At 33.7% G+C, this 20,960-nt stretch overlaps 1 protein-coding gene across 7 annotated transcripts in view; it reads right to left on the minus strand.

Moving 5' to 3' along the window:
* LOC111053957 (paired box protein Pax-6) overlaps positions 1-20,960 on the minus strand; it is a 109,278-nt gene that overhangs the window by 86,557 nt on the left and 1,761 nt on the right. For 2 of the 7 annotated variants that reach the window (XM_039439132.1, XM_039439131.1), the window contains exons 1-2: positions 20,144-20,348; positions 4,724-4,825 (exon numbers count right to left, since the gene is read on the minus strand). In XM_039439132.1, coding sequence (XP_039295066.1) covers positions 4,724-4,825; positions 20,144-20,201 — 160 coding nt within the window. In that variant the 5' untranslated portion in view covers positions 20,202-20,348. Of the gene's footprint in view, positions 1-4,723; positions 4,826-20,143; positions 20,353-20,960 lie in introns of those variants that run through there. The other 5 variants (XM_039439133.1, XM_039439130.1, XM_039439135.1 and 2 more) reach the window with 5 other exon arrangements.

Below are 20,960 nucleotides of genomic sequence, written 5' to 3' on the forward strand. Positions count from 1 at the left end.
CCCATTTGAAAACTCTTCCAAACGAATATTTTTATTATGTTATTGCGAAACGAATATCTAAATCAAGCAAATTAATCATGAAAAATATATAATACATGCAATATAATATAATATAGGAAAGAATTGGCTTATACAAGTACGGGATAGGAAATCCACGAGTGACGCATCATCACGTCTGAACTACTGGACTGATTAACTTGAAATTTAGAATAGTCTATAGATTCCTAATTTACCGAGAATGGTTATAGGCCTAATTGAAATTCATCAAGATACCAGTAGGTCAAGATTTCAGTTAGTCAAGTTTCTAATTGAAGCATTGCGGAGCACGGGTTACCTAGTAGTCATTCATAAAATATACGAATATCATTGATATATATATAACTACCGGGTTTCTAGATACTTTCCAGTGATTTGTCAGTCAACCTGTAATACAATATTATAACTATGAATAGCATATAAATCACAATAATGTTATAATAAATAGATTTAGCCATTCACGTACATGAGTAATTACAATATCGTTTGCAATATTCTTCGTATGTCGTAGAAGAGAAATTTATGTAAGACTGAATGAGTGAAGGTAATCCTAAGTTTCATTAGAACTGGATTAATTTGGAGTTTAGAATGTAGTGGGTGAGGATATCCACTTATATAATAGTACAACGCCCACATTTTATTATCGAAAAAAATAAATAATAGGGAACAATGGAATCAAATGTCTCCTTCGAAATTGGTTGAATCATTCCTAAAAACTGTGTCATACCACAAGAAAAGAGAAATAGGAAATTGTCGTAATAGTCTGTAGATATATATATTTCGAGATGGAAGAATGGGAAAAGAGGTGGAAAAATAGAAAAAGCTCAGGAGGGAGGATAGAGATTGGAAGCTGAGAACGTTGACAAAATAATAAGAAAGAAGGAGATCTGAGAGAATAAAATTTTCTAAAAAAGATGAAATTCGAAGAAGGTTGAGAGAGGACTCAAGGGGATAGTTGGAAAAATAGAGAGGGGTGTGATAATAAGATAAAGAAGACAAGAATGAAGGAAGAGAGTAATATGAAAAAAGAAGAAGTAAAAGAACAAGAACAGAAGATGACTCAAACAGTCAGCCCAACCCCTGACATTGAAGTGAAAATTTTATGAAATTGAACAAATTCCGATGATAAATTGATGAAGAATGTGTGGGGTGATCTGTGTCTCTCTCAATATTCACTCTTCCAATTTCTTCTCTCTCTTTCTCTATACAAAAAAGCCAAAGTATGAACTCAATCGCCGAAAGGATCATCTAACACGCTAGCGTTGCAGTGTCTAACAGTAGGCCTAGGCCAATCTGCACCCCACCAAATTTCCAACCATGAATTAAAAATTCAACCGCAGTCGGGTGATTTTCAATGGCTCGCAATCAATAGACGGGCATTATCCGTGTGTTAAGTACAGTCTATGCCAAAAACATGCCAATCCAGAACAACTACTGTGTAATCAACAACTTCAATTGCAGACCGCAGTAGTGTGAGGACTGTACTTACAAGTCACTACCATTCAATCAGAGTTACAACTATTTACAATGGGTTCTAAGTAATTCCTGTTTGAAAAAGATTTCATGGTATTCGCTTGAGACCTTCACAATCCTGAATGTAGAATCGCTATTGAATATTCTGAAGAAATATCGGGATAATTGGTCTTCACATTATTACTCAGAATGCAATTCATAGGCTCTCAATATTAGCATGGGAGTACAAACCCGAAGGAAAGCGAGGCATAGGAAGACCAAGAAATAAATGAATGCCGGTACAGGCCAATTGATCCTGATAATCAAGATTTTAGAGTGTTGGGTTTAAAAGTTAGATTGAGAGGTTTTCTCAGATTTATAAATCTATTAATTCTAATAAAGTATTTCATTAGGGCTGTCTTTTTTCTTAAGGGCTACTTTTGAATATAAATGAGAATATAAATCTGAGTACCCTTTTTAAATTATTTTGTCATAACATGTTTCGGCTACTTATGCCATTTTCAAGGCATGAAAATCTTGAAAATGGCATTAGTAGTCGAAATATGTCATGATGGAATAATTTAAAAAGGGTACTCAGATTTATATTTATTAGGGCTACTTGATTTGTTAGTTAAAAAATAGTTCCATAGTTTTTTTTTCAATTTTTGTCATAGAAAATACAATAACAACTAGTTGAAAACGGATTGAACATTCAAAGACAAGTTATTATTGTTTTTATAAAGAAAAGTTGTTTTTTTTAAAAAAGGGTACTATGGAATTATTTTTAAACTAATCTATTAATTCATTACAAGCACGAAACAAATATTTTTGAGAAAAAATGTACAGGTTCAACCCGAAACTGATCTACTTTAATTTTCCTATTACTGTATCTATAATAAATTGCGCTCCAAGAATTCATTCAATTTCAATAAGGATGATTTTTTATCAATTCTTCTAGAAAAGATTGATTTCAAATCCATCACTAGCGTGTAACACTTGACACATACACAAAGGTGTTCTTCTGCACAGAGTTTCAAACCTAATCGTTCTCTACCAAACTTTAACAAATAAAATATCAGGTTACAAGTAGCTTGTAACCAACCGCCCCTAGTCTATCTATTATCTACTATCCATCTGTTTCGAAATTAGTTTTTGTTGCCTTTCGTTCTTTCCAATGTGAAACATACCTCCTAGTGATTCATGGTAGGGATCTACTAGGTTACTGTACTCTTATAGATTCTAGTAGAAGAAGAGTAGGCAAACAATAGTTGAGTACCAAAATTATTATTATACTATTTTATTATCCTATTATTGATAAAAAATATAAAAAGGAACAGGTACTCGATGTGATTTTTCCTGAAATGTATTTTTCAAATACGTTGGAGCTGCATATTTACTATATAACACTTTAATCGAAGTTCAAAAAGATTTTTCCAATAGGTAATCTCTTTCAAAATCCAGATGCTATTGTACAGGAACATCATTTTATGTGATGTAGAGGAAAGTCCCTACACACTGGTTTCAGGGAATCAATTGGACGATGACTCATTGGACTATCCAAGTTCGGTCTAAGAAAACCTTCCTTCTATATGAGGCTTATACAGCTAATCCATTATTTACTCAGCGTATGGCAGATACACAACAAATATATAGCTAATGAGTCTCAAATGCCTAGATATACACTGTACATTTCCAAATTCTTTGAGCTAATCCATAGTTTGTTGTAAGTCAATTTGTATTTCAACAAGAAAGCTGTATTTCTCACATTGCATATAGTTTTCATTGAATGAATCATAAAAAATTCAATCAAGAATAATATCATTATGAATTTTCAAATTGGTTCCGTTTCTTGAGTTTCATCTTGAATCTTATATTGGAACTAGGAAAATGCGAGCTCATGAGAATTCAACTGGAGAGAATGATGAAGACTCTACCCTCCATCTTTATAGGAAAGTAAACTCTTAGGTTTGGGACTTTGCAACTGGATATTATCAACAGCACAAGGTTAACCTTATTATTCAAGCTTTATTATAAGAACTAAGAATAAAGTTTTATTGCAGACTACAAACATATCTGTTTTAATAGAGTTGTTGAAAATCTAGGAGACAGAGGGTATAACAAAAATACAAAAGAAAGGATAAAAAGAGATGACGGATAGTGAAAAGAGAATAACGAGTGTTGATAAGTGCTGAGAATGGAACACAACAAATTCGATCAAGATAAGAATTGATGATGTTTGGGTGTAAGAGAGAACAAGAGATGATGAAGAGGCCTCAGAGACATCAGAGAGAGGAAAAAATCCTAAACGACAATTCCAGAGACAGGTTTATCATCTTAATAATCTTTCACTTCGTATCAAATAACCGACCGGTAAAGCTGAACAAGAAACAGAGCAATCTTATATTTTTGTCTCTTTCACTCTTCTGGATTCTCTCACTTTCTCTTGAGAGGTAGACTGTTTTTTGCCGATCTGGTCTGTACGGGAAGTATTCATTTTACAGGTGAATCTATCAACCTGTTCTGTACAGAGCTTAAAACAAATTGATACCTCTGTATCGAGTTATAATCTAAATTCTAGTGCTTCAAACTATCAAATTCTATGGATGTATTGAAAATGTCATTATAAATTGTTTTGTAGATTGGAGAAAACATAATAACAGACCTACAAAACAATAATAACAGATCTCAAAGATGAAAGACCAGGAAAGAAGAAAATGTCATATACTAAATATAAAAATTAATAGAAACTTGAAATAATTTCATGTTATGATTAACATTTTTAAGTTCCAGATCACCGGAGATTAGAATAGAATGACGTCTTCATTTGATAACGTGGAGGAGGTTGGGTAGTAATATCTCTATCATCACTTGACTAATAGATAAGTGATTATGAATCTCTTTCTAAGATTTATAAGGATAAACTCGAAATTGAGATTTATTATGATTTGAGAACCGGAATATAGTACCAAAAATTGATAATAGAACAGAAATAGAGATCTACAGTTATTTTGATGAAGAAGTCATCTTGACGATTCAAAAACCTCTCGTTTAAGACATACATCCATAAAAATATGCCCTCCAATACTATTTATTATGAATAGATATGGAATAAATATACCCTCCTATATATTATAAATAGATACGATAACAGATTCAACAGCAATATAATGACATGTCGTGATACCTAAGTATTATTGTATTTTTTTCAATTTGAATCTGGAATATTTTTTCATACCTTTGTGTGGCATCTTCCAAAAAGCGTCCACACAGGAGGCGGCGTCCCTCGCCACCCCCACTCCCGCCCCCAGCAGCGTCTTGGCAGCCGCCCCGCCCCCCGCTAAAACACACCACAAAAACAGAAATTTCAATTAGAGAAGAAATCGAAGTTCTACACAAAAAATTCAAGATTGGATAATGACAAAACATGGAGATTGAATTATACAAGTAATAAAAATGTGGAATTGATATTATCAGGAATCATAGAATATCACTGTATAATAAATATCCAATGGAAGGTATGAACCAGAACTACTATATTAAGATGAACTGACCAGTAATAATATTCCAGCAGTTAGTGAACTGCAATTTCTAATAGCACCTTTGAATCATAGAGTTGTTAAAAAATAATCCATATTAATTGAATGGATTATAATTGCATGAATGTTCAAAAGAAGTTTATCATTCTAAATTTGCCTTTCGAAAAAGAAACCCACATCAAGCTAATAAATTCCCATTTACATGAATGTCATTTGAATATACTGTATTAATGTAATAATGGATCTCTCAATGCAATGACCAGCAGGTGTTATAAACACTCATCGATAACATAAATTATTACAGCTCATCTTCAAATCACCTGAAAAAAAAAGTTCTAAAAATCATCTGAAAACGACGTAACAAAACATTACTGGTTTAGCAGAAGTGTTTCGCCTGGTTCACCTTCAGAAATGCATTGCGTTATAGCATCCTGGACATCAAAGAGTTTTAGTTATTTTTTCCTCATATTTAATCCAGATGGTTGCACATTACATCATACAGAGTATCCACTCTTGTTTATCTCATGGATGCTAATTTAGCGCGGTGATTGAGTACACAAATAAAATTTCTGATAAACTTTTCCCCACAATACCGGACAAAATCCATGTATCTTCTTCCCGCTTTAGTAGAATGCCTATAAAAACACCACTAAACCGCATGATAAATGAATTGCGTGTTTGAAAAGTCAGATAAATGAGCTACATGTTGTCTTTGTGTGAATATCTTTAGTATTCGTTAATTTCACGTAGCATATGGCAAAATTATTATAGGGGTTGTCCGCTATTGTAATGGATGTGTTATTGATGCACTTTGAGTAGTAAAAATGCATGTTTGGAGCCAGGTGGTCTATCAAAAGTTTTGCTCGTATTGCAGTGCAGTTGCATATTGCATTTTTGAGGTATGCAAAGTATAGCAGGTGTCAACTTCTTGAATCATCATCTGCAGATGCATGAAAGGCACAGATGCACCCTGATGCGAATGTATAGTCGCAAATGTAGTTTAAGATGCTCATCAAGATGAATTTCTTGATTTTCTAGTGTAGCTTCAAACACGATAGATGATTTATAAATTTATGGTTTAGCCATCTGCCTGGATGAAAGGTGTAGTAATTTTTGAGTCATCGTTACCAAAGTTCAAGTCTAAGAGGTTCTTGTTTCTATTGATAATTATCAACAATAACTGATACTTATTTATTCATTTTATAATATTGGAACTACTGTTCAATAACTGTGGAATAATGAAATGTTCAATAATTGAATAACTGCTTAGTAATTCTGAATGGAATGTGTTTAATAGAGATACTTGTAATGGAAGGATTGATGTTACGGTTAATGGTGAATCACAGGGTGAAATACACAGGGTAAAAATTATATTCTATTCCAAAATGTAGCCCACAGAGATGAAGTGGAATTGTTTCATAGAAGGTAACCATAATGTTGTTTCAATTTCATAACTTTATCCATGCAAAACTCAAGGTTTGAATATCCTTTATCAACTTGACTGAGCTTTCTGATATAGTCATTTTATCGAAACATTCATATCTGATGAACGATGTGATCATGATTATTATCTGATATCTGTTTCACTGTGCGATTATGATTGTATTACAGATAAGATTAGAATTCAAATCGTATTTGTTTTATTTGTTTGTGCTTAAGTTACATTGCCTAATTCCTCACGTCGCAAAATAGTTATACTACAAAATCAAGCAGCTCTTAGCAGCATTTAATAAATAAAGAATCATTCAAAAATCTATAATTTTGGAAACTCTACTTAAAAATTTACAATTCACACTCAGATGATCAGACTGCAACGATGATATTCTTTTAATACACGTGTTGAATATCCTACTACCAGTGTTGATTGTGTTGAATACTGCATTAATATGATCTGAATAGTGAAAGACCGGTAAATTAATAAATTTACCCAATTTCAGGGATGCACCACCCGACTACAACCCTCCTAACAGTACCAAACATGCACTGAATTCTCAGTATGTATCTACAAATTGACCGACACAACTCATCAAAGCTAGATCTTGTAAGGAGATATCGTTCCACACACTTGAAAAGCAATCGAGATGAACTTAGGGGCAGACGACCGTCCTCTACATACACGGACTTACTTCTCTCACACGGACTTATGTCCCACACACGGACTTACAGCCACACACGTCCTCAAGTGGCCTGCAACTACATCAAAGCAAAGCTTCCCCAAATGAGCAGTGTCGGCTCGGCGTACAGAGGGATCTCACACATACAAAAGATCTTCACTCTCATTGAGAAACAGGATCGCGTTCATAACCGATAAATTCTGTCAAGAGGCTATCAAAACATAACCGCAATCAAATTCCACCCCTCACTTTGAAGCCTCAACGCGTGTACCGGCGCACGTCAATATTTTGACCTCCAATTATCATGACCGACTACAAAAATACCGACAAACAATCATTAATGGATCGAGTTTGCCGTGATAATAATTAAGGCTCAAACATCACAAGATTCGGCTCTCACAGAGATCGAGGTGAAAAGAATCTTTTTGATCATGCAGTAGATGAAGTTTTCAATGCACAAACGTACTCAAGTTTCGCTTTCGTTGACTTCGTTTCATTCAAGTACCTTCACCGCACGTAAAGAGGGTGATTACATCAGTTTATTTTGAAAAACCTTCCCGGTTTTCTGAAGGAGGCCTACAACACAGTCTAATATAGGTTTGCGTTCATTTTTCTCGTCACCAGACGAGTTTCCTCATTAGAAAACATTCTGACTGAATAGAATTCTGCATCTTCTTTCATCGCACAATTTCTGTTGCATCATGTACAGTACTACTTCAAAGACGTCGGTGACAAATGTCGGTTCAAAGCAAGTGTACGTTCTACTCCACCTCCTCCTTTTTCCCACTCAAATTACACTTTTGCGCGGGAACGCTTCTAATTTGTTCGTTAAAATGTACGCGACAAGATGGTGTGTTGTACCTCTCCGTCGCCAATTATACGGACGATTTTTCTAGAGTTGCACAGGAGAAAAATGTATATCAAAGTGAATGTCGGAGTAAGCGACAGAATGTTGAGAGCACTTGAAACATCCTCTCATCAAAAAGCAATGGAGGAGCATTCTGACCAATGGCAGACGAGAACGGGTCCCGCGCGCGGGCTTTTCAAAAGTGAGGTTATGTTCGTTTTGAGCGCGCCTTTCATTTATAATGATGACTTGGTCCTTTACGCGTTACACAGAGTTACTGAGATATCTCTGTGAACTCTTTTTTCATTGTGTACTAGTTGAAAAGATTCTTTTTCGAGTTGTCATCGTTAATGGCTGAGGTAGGAGAGATAAATTTTTCTGAAGCACCAGTAGGAGAATGATGATACCGTTCTTCATTTTTGTATTGCTGCCTTCCTTTGACTCGTGTAACTCTTGTTGATTTTGAGAGCGCAGCTCAAAGCCGGTTGAAAACTACTAGAAAACGTGCTGTTTCTTCGCTTTTACTACTCTGGTATTTTTCAAAAAAATTTTGAATCCTTTCAGAGTAACATGATAAATATAATGCGTTTGCTTCAAAAGGAATTTGAGACTGCAGGGACCTTGAATCATTACAATGAATTTAATAAGCCTACCTATTAATGATCTCTGATCGTTGTCTTCTCTCCGCTTGTGTACTTTACAATCCGATCACTTAATATATATTTTTTCGGAATGAATACTTCAGTTTGTAGTGAAGAATTGCAATTTGTTCCATTAAGAGCATCTTTAACTTCCAAGTTGAAGTTTATTCACTCATATTAGCCCATTCTAGATCTAGACACAAATTACGAAAACCTTATAACTTGTTCCAAATGAATTAAAAATTCTATCCCATCTCTCAGTGCGTCTCTTGAATGTGTTTTCACTTTCATCTCTAATCTCTCCAAATGTGTTTTCCACAGAACAGATATGACAGTTTGTGCCTGTGAAACATTATGTGCATTATTCTAAACTTCTGAACCTGAACACTGAAACTTCTAATTCTAGACAATGATAAGTTATTCCAGAGATATTCAGAATTCCTTATTCGAAGTTCAAAGTCCTTGAGAAGGCTTACTCAAAAAATGTTCTATTTATTCTTTCCATATTTTTGCCATTTGAACTTTCGATTCCCTTCCATCATCACTTATGTGATAATCGAATGTGATTAATCACCTCAAATTTTTAAAACACCACAAAATTCTTCAAGAGTCCATTATAGATGCAAACAAATTTCCACCATTTAGAATAATGACAATTCCCCGGAAGACATTCCTCTTGTCAACATCCTCATTGTTAAATGGCGCGCTTTAGTCTTCCATAAATTTATTACAGTCTTTATTGCAGTTTTCAGGCCAAAAATTACTGCCGACTATAAATATCAATGAAATGGCGAAATTTGAATTTCGGCCAAGATGTTGTAAAGTAGCTGCAGAACGGTTCGGTTGTGTTTTCTGGTGGCTGATGAGACCCTTAAACTGAATAATTGGATGTCCTGCTGTGCTGGAGTTGCTATGGGGTGTAGATGTTCAGCTACGATGGAAGAGTTGAAAACTGGATGGGTGACCGTTTGAGGGAGGAAATTCTCGTTCAAATTGAATCATGATTTCGAATCAGAATAGATCTTTCTGATTGTATAATCTATTTCTTTCTATCTTTTCTACTAAGAGCCATATTTAAAATTCCATTTTAGAGCTAATCTAGTTTACTTTCAGCATTGGAATGAATTGTATGGATTAGAAAATTATACTTTTTTCATTTGCGCAAATATGAAAAAATTTCACAAAAGGTAGGGAGGGAGCTGAAAGCTGAGGAACTATCAGATATGCATCAAACCATTCAAATAAATATATTATGAGAACACTGAGAACTTATTATGGAAATCCACTTTTTATCAGGTGAGCATGAATCCTCAAGGATCTCAAATATTTACATGAATCTTATTTTCATGATTTCCATACGATCATTGCTTTTCCCTCTTTAATAGCATTGCTTCTCCCTCTTCATAGAAATTCTCGCTTTCTATGAGTATTGCGTACAATGGAACCACGTACGATCTCATAATATAACCAACTCCTCCATCTACTGAATTACTAGATTGAAAACCAGCTAACGTGAAATCTCAACAATTCCATTTATCTTCAAATTTCATCAATCAAACTACTGAATCAAGGTTGAAGATCTACCTATCAGTTGATTCGAAATCTCAACAAATTTATTCATTTTCAAATTGCCCGAATCAAAAATTAGTCCACCATATTCTTTTTCCACTTCCTCCAAGAAATGATTTTACTCCATTTGGCAATTGCATCCTTATCTAAAATCATCTACAATAAAACATTTATACTAGTCAAGTATAGTGATAATTATAATGGCTGCATATTTACTCCTCAACCCAAATATTTTTTAAAGATCTTGGAAACGTCTTTGCCTGAACCATCTACAATGCAGTATTCCATCATCAGTTAGTGATACCCAACTGCCAATCTCGCCACAATAATCATTTACAACTGTTTCAATCAAGTATCAATAACGAAAGCTTGTTACAAAAGGTTGTCACCACCCTTGCGGTTGCCTGTCTGTACTCTGGGGTGCAACCGGGCTCTTCCCTGGGGCATAATAAAACCCACAATGCACTACAACTATAGGGGACAATGCACGCTAACAGCAGGAGATCACTAGTTACGCCACATTTTCTGCCTTCACTAAAATCATCACCGCTTTTTCTTTGTTTTCGTTTTTTTCCTTCTCCTTTTATTCTTCTCCGCTCTGCGGGAGACCTTTAGCCACAGTTGCGTGGTTCTTCTTGGATCGTAGAGCTCCGCGTGCGCGGGTTTTTTGACAGAGGCGTGCTCCTTTCAAAAACGAGATCTCTGTTTACACCTATTTAACTCTTTAGTATCTTTGCCCTCCTTTATTTCTCACTTTTCTGCTTCTCTTCGTGCTGCTCTCCTACCCTCAACATACATCTCCTGTCCTTGTTCCACCCCTCTATACATTCATATCTACAGTAAGGTTCCGATTTTTAGCAACAGTACCTGCTTCCTTATTCTTCATACTTTTTACCTCCTCCTCTTTCTGGATACATTATCTCCTCACTCTTTCCTTCCCTCCTTTTTTTTCTTAATTAAGAGTATCCTCTAACCTTGTCTCATCCCACAACCATAGTAATATGAAATTGTTTATTAAAGAATCACTAGTATCCTTCATTTTTATGAAGATGCGACCGATTCTGCGACTCTATGAAAAAAATCCATTAGCCCTCTAGAAATGAATAGATCAATAACAGTTGTTATATTTTCATGCTACAACATACCTATTACCTTCTCATTGCAGATATACCGCTATTTTCCTTAGTTTCCTCACTTATTGTCTTTTTATCCGTTTCCGATCCACATATTTCGGGTTAAGAGGGTTCGAGGGGTAAGTGTAAGAGAGGGCCGACTGTGCCCTAACTTTACCCTCCTAGGACAAAAATAAAGGCATTAATTCTATTCTATTCTTTTTACCCACCGCAATTTACGCATCGCTTAACTAATATTATTGTTGTAAGCATTTTCAGAACATTGAATTCACCTACAGATTGCAACTGTTTCTTTCAAGGAATAGAGAGGTATTCATTACCGAAAAGGGTTGAGAACAGTATGTGGTCTGTAGATATATGATTGATAGGGGCGATTGTGGAGTAACAGTGAGGTGGAACAATTATTTTGTGGTAGGGTTTTTGATAGCAGTGGCACTCTGTGGTATAATTGACTACTTGTGACTTTTGGTATGGAAAATGAGTGGTGTCATTGTCACTAGATCACATCTGAAGTAGTTCACACCACTATGAATGTAGTATTGTCACTATATTGTAATGGGGGTTAGAGAGTAGGCTAATAGGTTTTTGGGGGTTTTGAGAGTTGATCGTTTAGTTGAGTTCTTCGACACTAGAATTCGACAATATGTTGATATGTAATCAATGCCATAATCATTTTTGGTTGAAACAGCCAAGATATTATATAGTTTATTTATTGATACAATTATTACAAATCATATAAATATGACAGGGAACGAACAACAGGAAATTCTCGTTCACATTTCATTCTATCATAATCCATTCATTATTAAAAAAAAAACCGACCAGAAGAGAAAAACTAAGAATAATTTTAGATTAGAATAGAACATTGCATTCTTATTTCATTTTCCATTTTTCATCCATTTTTATTTTTTTACTGTGTATTTGTGAAATCAATTTTACAGCTATTCTAGTTCATTTTCTAAAAACAGCAGATTCTACTGGATTGGACTGTATTGATTCTCTATCACAGGCATGTGCCCATGAGAGAAGCCTCCAAAATTGTTTACCATATGTACTATTTATTGTATTGTAAATTTTGGAGAATAAAGAATTTCAATTTCAATTTCAACAATTATTGATAATTTTACTTTTTACTAAAAAACTATTCTAGGTTATTCCCCAATAGTTGAAATGAAGTAGAGTATAGTGGAAACAAATGCAAGTTCTACTCCAAAAAATACATGGAAATGACATAGTTGGGAACGAAAAGAACTCCGTCCAAAAAAATTAAGTAAACTGGATTTTCCACGTCCGAGCTAGCCAATACATCATTTTTGTCAATAAATGATGAATTTCATAATAAATTGTCAATAAATGATGAATTTCACCATTTTAGTTAATAAATGATGGCCAAAATACGGAGTAAAGAGCTATACTTTATCTAACTTCTTAACCTATTCTGTGGCCAGGAAGTTCATGGAAAGGTTCATAATCTACTATTCTTATTGAAGAACTGCTTCAATTTTTAAAGTTCTAGCCTACTATATAGCATATCTGAAAACTACTATCTTCATTTCGAATGGAATTTCAACTAGGCATAATGAACAACTAATTTGTCCTATCAATCATACCCAATTTATTCGTATTTGCTATTGGGTTTTCTCTATTTTGTATTTCTCTACCCTCCTATGAAATCCAAAAAATATCCTCGGATCACGAAATAATCCCATCCATCCACCACCCCTGTGGCGCAAACCTCCAAAAACCCCCCAAAATAAAGCCACAACCAATCACACGCTCTAATTTATACTCTCTTACGCAAACACACACGCACTCGCCCGAAATGCAACGTTGCCGAATCAACAATCAGATAAAATTTGACAATACGGAATTTCCACCCAATTTTCCCCACTCAGTTTTTCTTTGTGACGGTTGTTTTTCACCGATGAATCAAGCGAAACGATACCGAGTGTTTACTTTGAAAACCATCACATTTCCACACAGCTGACATCTATTTTTGTACTACAGTTTCAACGGTGAGTTCACACACAGCAACTCCCAACTTACATGTTCCGGAAATTATAATCAAAAAAATACTGAGAAAGTTCAAAAAAATATAATTTTTATTGAAATCAATTTAGCCAATAAGTAATATCCAAGACACGGGGTAAAGAACTATACTTCTTATAACTTTTTTCCTGTGGCCCAGAGTTCTTGAAAGGACTATCTATTTTCATGAACCACTCTCATATTGAAGAAACAAGATTTTAAAAATCAAAACATATAACTTACATGTATCACATTCACCGATAAAGACATATATAGATTTCTATCTATGGAGTCTCTCCAGTCAATTTGAACTGTGAGTTGATACATTTCGTACACTGAAAAACAAAAAGATTATGATTTCTACTTGTGGCTAGCATGATATAGAAATTCATTACCTTAATAGAAATTGAATGATCATTCTCAATTCATATAGGCATACATGTACATCCATATTATATAACAATCTCACACAGACCGATTCTGTGTGCAGTTTTTAGACGGTTTAAGGTGAGTTCAAACAGTATGTACTCGAACACAGAATATTCACGTATTATTTAACATATAGAGACACACGTATGTGTTCATAATTATGAAATGTACACAAGCAAAAACGTAAACTCACACATCCATATTATATACGAACAAACATGTAAAAATAAGTACACAAATTCACATAATAAACAAACATAGCATATGCTTTGCATGTAAACACGTCTATATGCAATATAGATTTTTGTAAAACCCTCTGGACGCATTGTGCACATAAATAAACGACACGTATTTCCAAAACAAAGCAGGAAAAAATGCGTCCATATTTGAGTTGTATGACAAACAGTACAGGCTTTGATATGACTCGTCGCCGCATTTTACATAATTAACGTTATAATTTTCAATTAGTGGCCGACCGGTGCAAGCAGCGGTGGAAATTATTATCTTTGTTCTGATTTCGTTTGAAATTTTCTCATTATCATCATCGAAATCAACAACAACATGAGTTATATTGCGTTACCTGCAATTGAAAGCAAATAATAGACAGTTAATTAAAATTTCTGTGATTGGTTTGTTGTGAGAGCGACCGATAATTAAAAATGTTGTGTCGTTCAGATGTCGCCGACAATAAATCTCTCTGTGCAGCTTTTTTATTGACATAATTATTATTATTTGAGCATACTGTAGATTGGTTCACATAATTAGTAGCCACCCACTCACCCACCTTCCTAACCAACCTGATTTGTTATCATTATTTCTGTTGTTGATTTATCAAACGTCCTCTGCAATAATACAGAGGCGTTCTATTCAAAATAAATCATACAGTTTTCTGTGCTGTGAGTGTTTCCAGTCGAATGCTTGTCTGTGATTGGTCGAATTGTTTGTCCAATGGCAGGCCAGCGATAATTGAAATGTCGGTAATGAGCATGTTTTTCATGTTTGATGAAAGAAGGGTTTAATTAGATGGAGGAGTGCTGATTTTAATGAGGGGGTTTTTAATGAATGAACCTAGGATTCGTTGTATATTTAGAATGGCATAAGCCATAGGGGAATTTGATTTTCTGTTCATATGATAGGGAATAGAATTTTATCAAGTATGGAATGATTGTAATTATAACTGAGAAGCAATAATTAATACTATCGAATGATAGCGCAGTATGTTTCTCATAAATAGGTTTACGTAAACTTATACAAATCTCAAGTATCAGTGGTCGTGATGAAATTTGGCAGTGTTGGAATATTCAACTAAGCTTACTTATTATGATGCTATTTGCGTCGGAACGCAAGATTTTTAGAAGTAGAATTATTGGAACAGAACAAAACAACATATGCTGAAATTATATTATCATGCAACATTTCTACATCTATGAAAAAATGCTTGATGAGAGTTTTGCATTTTTTTCAATTTAGAAGGAGTTCATTCTGTTTCAAGAAAGTTGTCCTTTATTTCTTTTTCCATTTTAGTAGGGGTTCTTCATATTATAATACCTGTGAAATAGTTTAAGTTTTGCCATTTAAGCAGGAGTTCAACATATTCATGATTCCTATTGAATTTTCATGGTATATTATTTTCAACGACACATTTTTCTATGTTGTTTTCAAATATTGATAGAGATGGCGAGATATCAGTTCAATTGATCCCAATACGGAAGCTCACTAGTGTTCCCAATAATATTCAATGGATATATATCAATTATATTTCTATATATTCATATAATATACAGACCAAACTCATAAAGTATTGGCAAATTACCCTTTACCTCTCTTAGAAACAATTCCTTGTTACAATAATTACTAGAATATACATTTAACTTACAGAATACGAGAAATTGACTTCGCACCGGGTTTTACTATAAACTGCATTTCATTCATAAACAAGACTTCCTGTCAGTGAATGAAATCTTCACTGGGTGAATGAAGTGGATGACTGGACTCCGAATGAATAAAGTGAATGACTGGACTCCGAATGAATAAAGTTTACCTAGATTCATTCATCCTTAGGACTGCAACAATGGATGACAAATTTGAGCATACAACTTTTGTGGAATTTGTGAGATAATGAGAAGAGTAACAGAGAGAGAAAGATGACTGGTAGATTGAGTGAGAGAATTGAAAGAGTGAATTTTCGTTGTAGAGTAGGAGAGAGTTTGTTGTGAGAGAAGCACATATCAGCTGAGACTCTCTCATTAGTGTAAATTTGTGACAATTCCATGGAACCTCTAGTTGGGCCACCCATGAAATTCTATTGTTGTATCACCCTTTAAATTATTTGTGCTACTGTTGTAACCCTTTAAGAATGTCTTTGTTGAACGATAAGGCCTCACAACTCTTTCAGGAGGTCAATGAACTCTGGGATGTTCCTTTTACATGTGAAGTTGTCACTTTTGAAAATATTGGATCAATAAAGGCTTTGTGTGAATGAATAGTTAACATACTTTCTAGGATAACATTGAAATTGCTCTGAATAGGTATTGCCATAAGATTAGTTTCTATACAAAACGCTTTTGGAATAAACAGATCAATATTGTTACTGTTGAGCTACTGAAGTTCTTTTCTTTTTTCAATCATGATAATGTTTTTTCTAATAATTGCATTGTAAAAATATTTGTAAAACATGTTGTGAATAAAATTTCAGTTTCAATATTTTAGCCTTTTTTGGAGCTAGTGATATGAGAATTTAGGAGTGGGACATTTTTAGCTGCGCCTATCGACCACATCATTTTCATTAAGATTTCTGTATCATTCACTGTATGAATGGATAAATTAATGAATTCGGGTGTGAATTTGTAATAGATTTCCAGTAGGATATACAGTATCTAGTGGAATGATAAATATACTTCAACTCAGATAAAGTATAGAATGAACACACAATTTAAAACTTTTTCCAAAAAGCCAACAAGCCTGCACCATGAAACAATTCGACTGTTGTCAATATTCACTTCTCATCGATCATAATATGTAACTTTATCTTGATTGAACAATGTCTTTGGCATAAACTTCGATTGGTATAGTACTTGGAATTTTCATGAAATCAATCATATTTTTAGTTTTTTATTCAATGAATGGAATTAATCTCTCTTACTTCAAAGGTATTGCTTATCATGTATCTTTTCACTACTTGTCATTTTATCAATAATTATCACTCTAGAGAAAAATCCGTCATAAAACTGATGAGTTTCAGACATTGAATAAACAAAAAATATGCAAAAACCAAAAGACAATAAATTGTGAAAATAAACTAGAAATGCAGCAACTAGATAGATGGAAATATAATGAAAATACTGAAAAATATACTCATGATACAGTATTGAAATAATATCCTGATACTTTTATCCATCATGAAATTCTCAATTTGATGTATTTCAATTTTCACCTATTCTTCCAATTTCGATTCCACTTCAAACTATCCTGTTGATTTTCAACCACTCTCTACTAATATTTCCGGAGGCAGACGTTACAAACGCCCATCCTCCTGCACTGTAACCAAATACTAAGCTTTTAAAAGTCTGTCCTGCAGTAAATATAAACCACTTTCGCAAGGGAACGAGACAGAGACGGATAGATTCGACACAGCCTTGATGAAAAGAAAGAGAAAAATACAACAAGGAATAGTTAGAAGGGAAGAGAAGAATACAACAAAACCAAGTTAGATAGAGAGAGGTTTAGTAGCGTGATTTAGCCACCATTTTGTACAGCTAATGTATCATAGACCCTCCTAACCGTTCATAAGCTAATAACCCCCTGTGGTTTCGGGATTAAATATAACCACTATAATGCTCTGGCCCCACTATAATGCTCTGGTCCCACTATAAGCCTAATAGCGCTTCTTCAGTGTGTCGGCTTTTCAAGTAGGAATTCATGGGGGGTAGCCGGAGTAGGGGGGGGGGTTGAATGCCGGGTGTTTCTAACATTCTTACACAACACAGGGTAATATTAGTGCAACATTTGTTACATTCCATGTACAATTAGCCCAAATTTGAGATGAAATATGTCCACTATCAATAGTGTTTCTCAACAGTGTTGCACAAGGTTTGGCCTGCTATATAAAATATTTTGTCGAATTCTAGAAGGGTCTCCTCAGTTAAAAAATTCAAGTAAACTATATCTCATCAAAATTGAGAAGATTGCCACTTACAATTAAGATGAATTATGATTCCAATTTGTTGTAAAGCAATCAAGCAATTGAAGAGAGATTTGTAACACATTTACATTCAAACACTCTCACAGAGTTTGCCCTTAGTTAAAATGTACAGTAGGCTACTGTATCATTGAATCATGGACCAGCTAATAATGACAATTGAGTGTATTCTCTCATCAGAGCCTAGTAGAGACTTTTCTTATCATACACATTACTTTTTACTTTAATCTTAGCATACTGATAGAATGAAAAATATGGATTCATTGTAATTAAACCCAGTTTTGTGGTAATGGAATTGAATTGCTAGTTGTAAGTTTACAGTTAAGATTAAATACTCTGTAACAGGTTTATAATAAAATTGAGTTGTTATTAGGAGATACATCACTTTTCACTACTTCTTAGTAGTAGACATGCAACCTGTACACCAAAATTATAGGAGTCTAGTTTATCATGTATGATGGAATTTCGGAAAATTGATCTTCATATGCTCATAATATTGCATATGAATATTATGAATTTATTGTAATCCTATTCATTCTTGCTCGAAATTCCTAAGATGTTGATGATTTATAATATTATTTAGAAGCTATGAGCTATGAACAAAATAATCATTACTGTACTCCAATATTAAGAGGTCTAGAATCACTAATCCATTTTCAAACTTATAAATGATTAAGATTAATATCGGTTACATTATGCTGTATAAATATTAAATGAAATAGACTAAGGAATTGTCAAAAAAACCACCGATTTTTGTGACTGTGGCTCTGTGAAAATCTGTGGTTTTTGACAATTTCTTAGTCTTTTTCATTTAATATGAATAATTACCACAATACCAACTTCTCAACTACACAAAAAGCTGTATAAATATATTTCTGCTATGCCAATGAGGGAGTGAACCCTCAATTCATTCATTGATTACTGCATTAATCAATACTTTAATGATAAATGGATAATTCAAGAAACTCTGATGACTGTACCACTTATATCATTAAAAAGATTATGTGATAAAATGAACGGAATTTTTTCAACAGAAACATGTATTGATTTGAACGAATGAGGTAGAAGGAGTAAAACTATTATGACTCATGACTACAATAGACTTTTCAATAATGTTAATTAAAGGCTATTTTGACTGTACACTCTATAAACGTTGAATTGAGGAAATTCCTTCAATATCTTCATATACTTCCAGAAGAAAGGTAGCGTGTGAATTCTTCCACTCATGAATGGGCAACTTCTACTGACCTGGGTGGTAATGAATGTGTATATTTATTCACGTAGACATTTCTACCTGAGGTGGACTGAGAAATCAATACGGAAGTCCGGAAGTTGACAAAGATAGACAATAGAAAATTATTTCTAGGAAGTCCAACCTGTTACTCGAGTTGTCATTTAATTGTATTCGTACTCTGCCAATGCTCTGTATGTATTTAGGTCAAAGGAAATTCCATAACTTCAGAAATAAATTGACCCAAAGTAATTAGAATCCATGTATTATTATAATAACTGAGGGTTCACTAGATAATTGATAATTTTGGAGTTAATTACAGTGTTAAATTTATATTATATTATATTTTGTAGGCCCACCTCTAAGGAAAATTGGATGAAATCTGTTCTGATAGCTACTAAATTTTTCGATGTTTTTTTTTTTAAATACTGTTTGATTCAAATGTAGTCAGTGTCATATCCTGTCTAATCACGATTTATTTTTAGTTTCCAGGTGTTTTCAATTAAATTAATTAATTTTTTCTATTCCCAGCAATTAAATTGAGTTTTTATGTTGTTCCATACTGTGACGATGTTTTATTCACTCGCAGCCCACAGAACAGCATCACTTTAAAATCAGTAAGTTGAATTTTAATTAAAAAATAGTACATATGACTTTTTCCTAGTATTTCATTACAACTGTATTATTTATTGTAACAATGCATTTTTGTGGAATTGAAAATATTCGAATTTCTCATCATGAAAGTGTTATTTATAATATTAGCAGTACAGTAGTATCACACCGAAAATATTCATTAAATTTCATTTCTATCAATTTTATCGTACTTAATCATCAAGTTGGCTTCAAACTGAAAGAACAAACAAGAAAAAATTGAGGAAAAATGACTCATCCAGTATTAAAAAGTTTGAGAGAAAATTATGGTACCTTACCTGGATAAAACTCTGTCACATGTTCTTTAAATGATACTCGTCTCTTTAACCCTACCATATTTCAAGAATACCTCAATAACTTGAAAAATAGCTTGTGAAATGCCAGTAATACTTTCACGACCTCATATAGATAACTGTCTTGTTCACTGATCAGTTACTTTACTGGTTTACTTGAAAACAACACAATTCTAATCTTTCCATGATAGCTTGATTATTTAGTTTTCAATCAAACCGATAAAACAGCTTGCCAGGGAGCTTACAGCAGTTAATTACTATCTCCTCTCGGAGGTTACTATCTTCATTCATTAAATTGTGGTAAGAACAAATACAGAATCCTGATTCGAGATAAGACAGTGAAATCTAGGAACTATCGGTTGAGGGTAACGGGAGAGCTTTGATCAAGGACTTTTGATAGTGCTCAGACTATTTATATTGAATTCACTCATCTGAATGATTCAATGAGAATCAATTGCTCTTCTCTTTTATCTGAACTAATTGGCGTATGTTGTAATTATTGCAAACAAATACTTAAGTAAATATAGTTAACCGGCTAATTTAATTTCACTGAATATCAAAGGAAACAAAATAACTGGTTCATGAAAGATTGTATGTTGTGCTAATAAGGAAACAATAACAAAAAAAGCTATAACTTGTAATTATAATCCTTAATGAATATGAGAACTAATATGTTATATTGATTGCCAGTAGGCCATCCCAATAAAATAATGTTATCCTATACAGTAAAAGTACTAAACTTACTGTAGGGCTTGTACTATGGCTAAAATCTATGACTGATGTTTTTGTGAAGCTTCGAAAG

The sequence above is a fragment of the Nilaparvata lugens genome, chromosome 12 (assembly GCF_014356525.2).
Source record: "Nilaparvata lugens isolate BPH chromosome 12, ASM1435652v1, whole genome shotgun sequence".
In the NCBI taxonomy this organism is placed as follows: domain Eukaryota; kingdom Metazoa; phylum Arthropoda; class Insecta; order Hemiptera; family Delphacidae; genus Nilaparvata; species Nilaparvata lugens.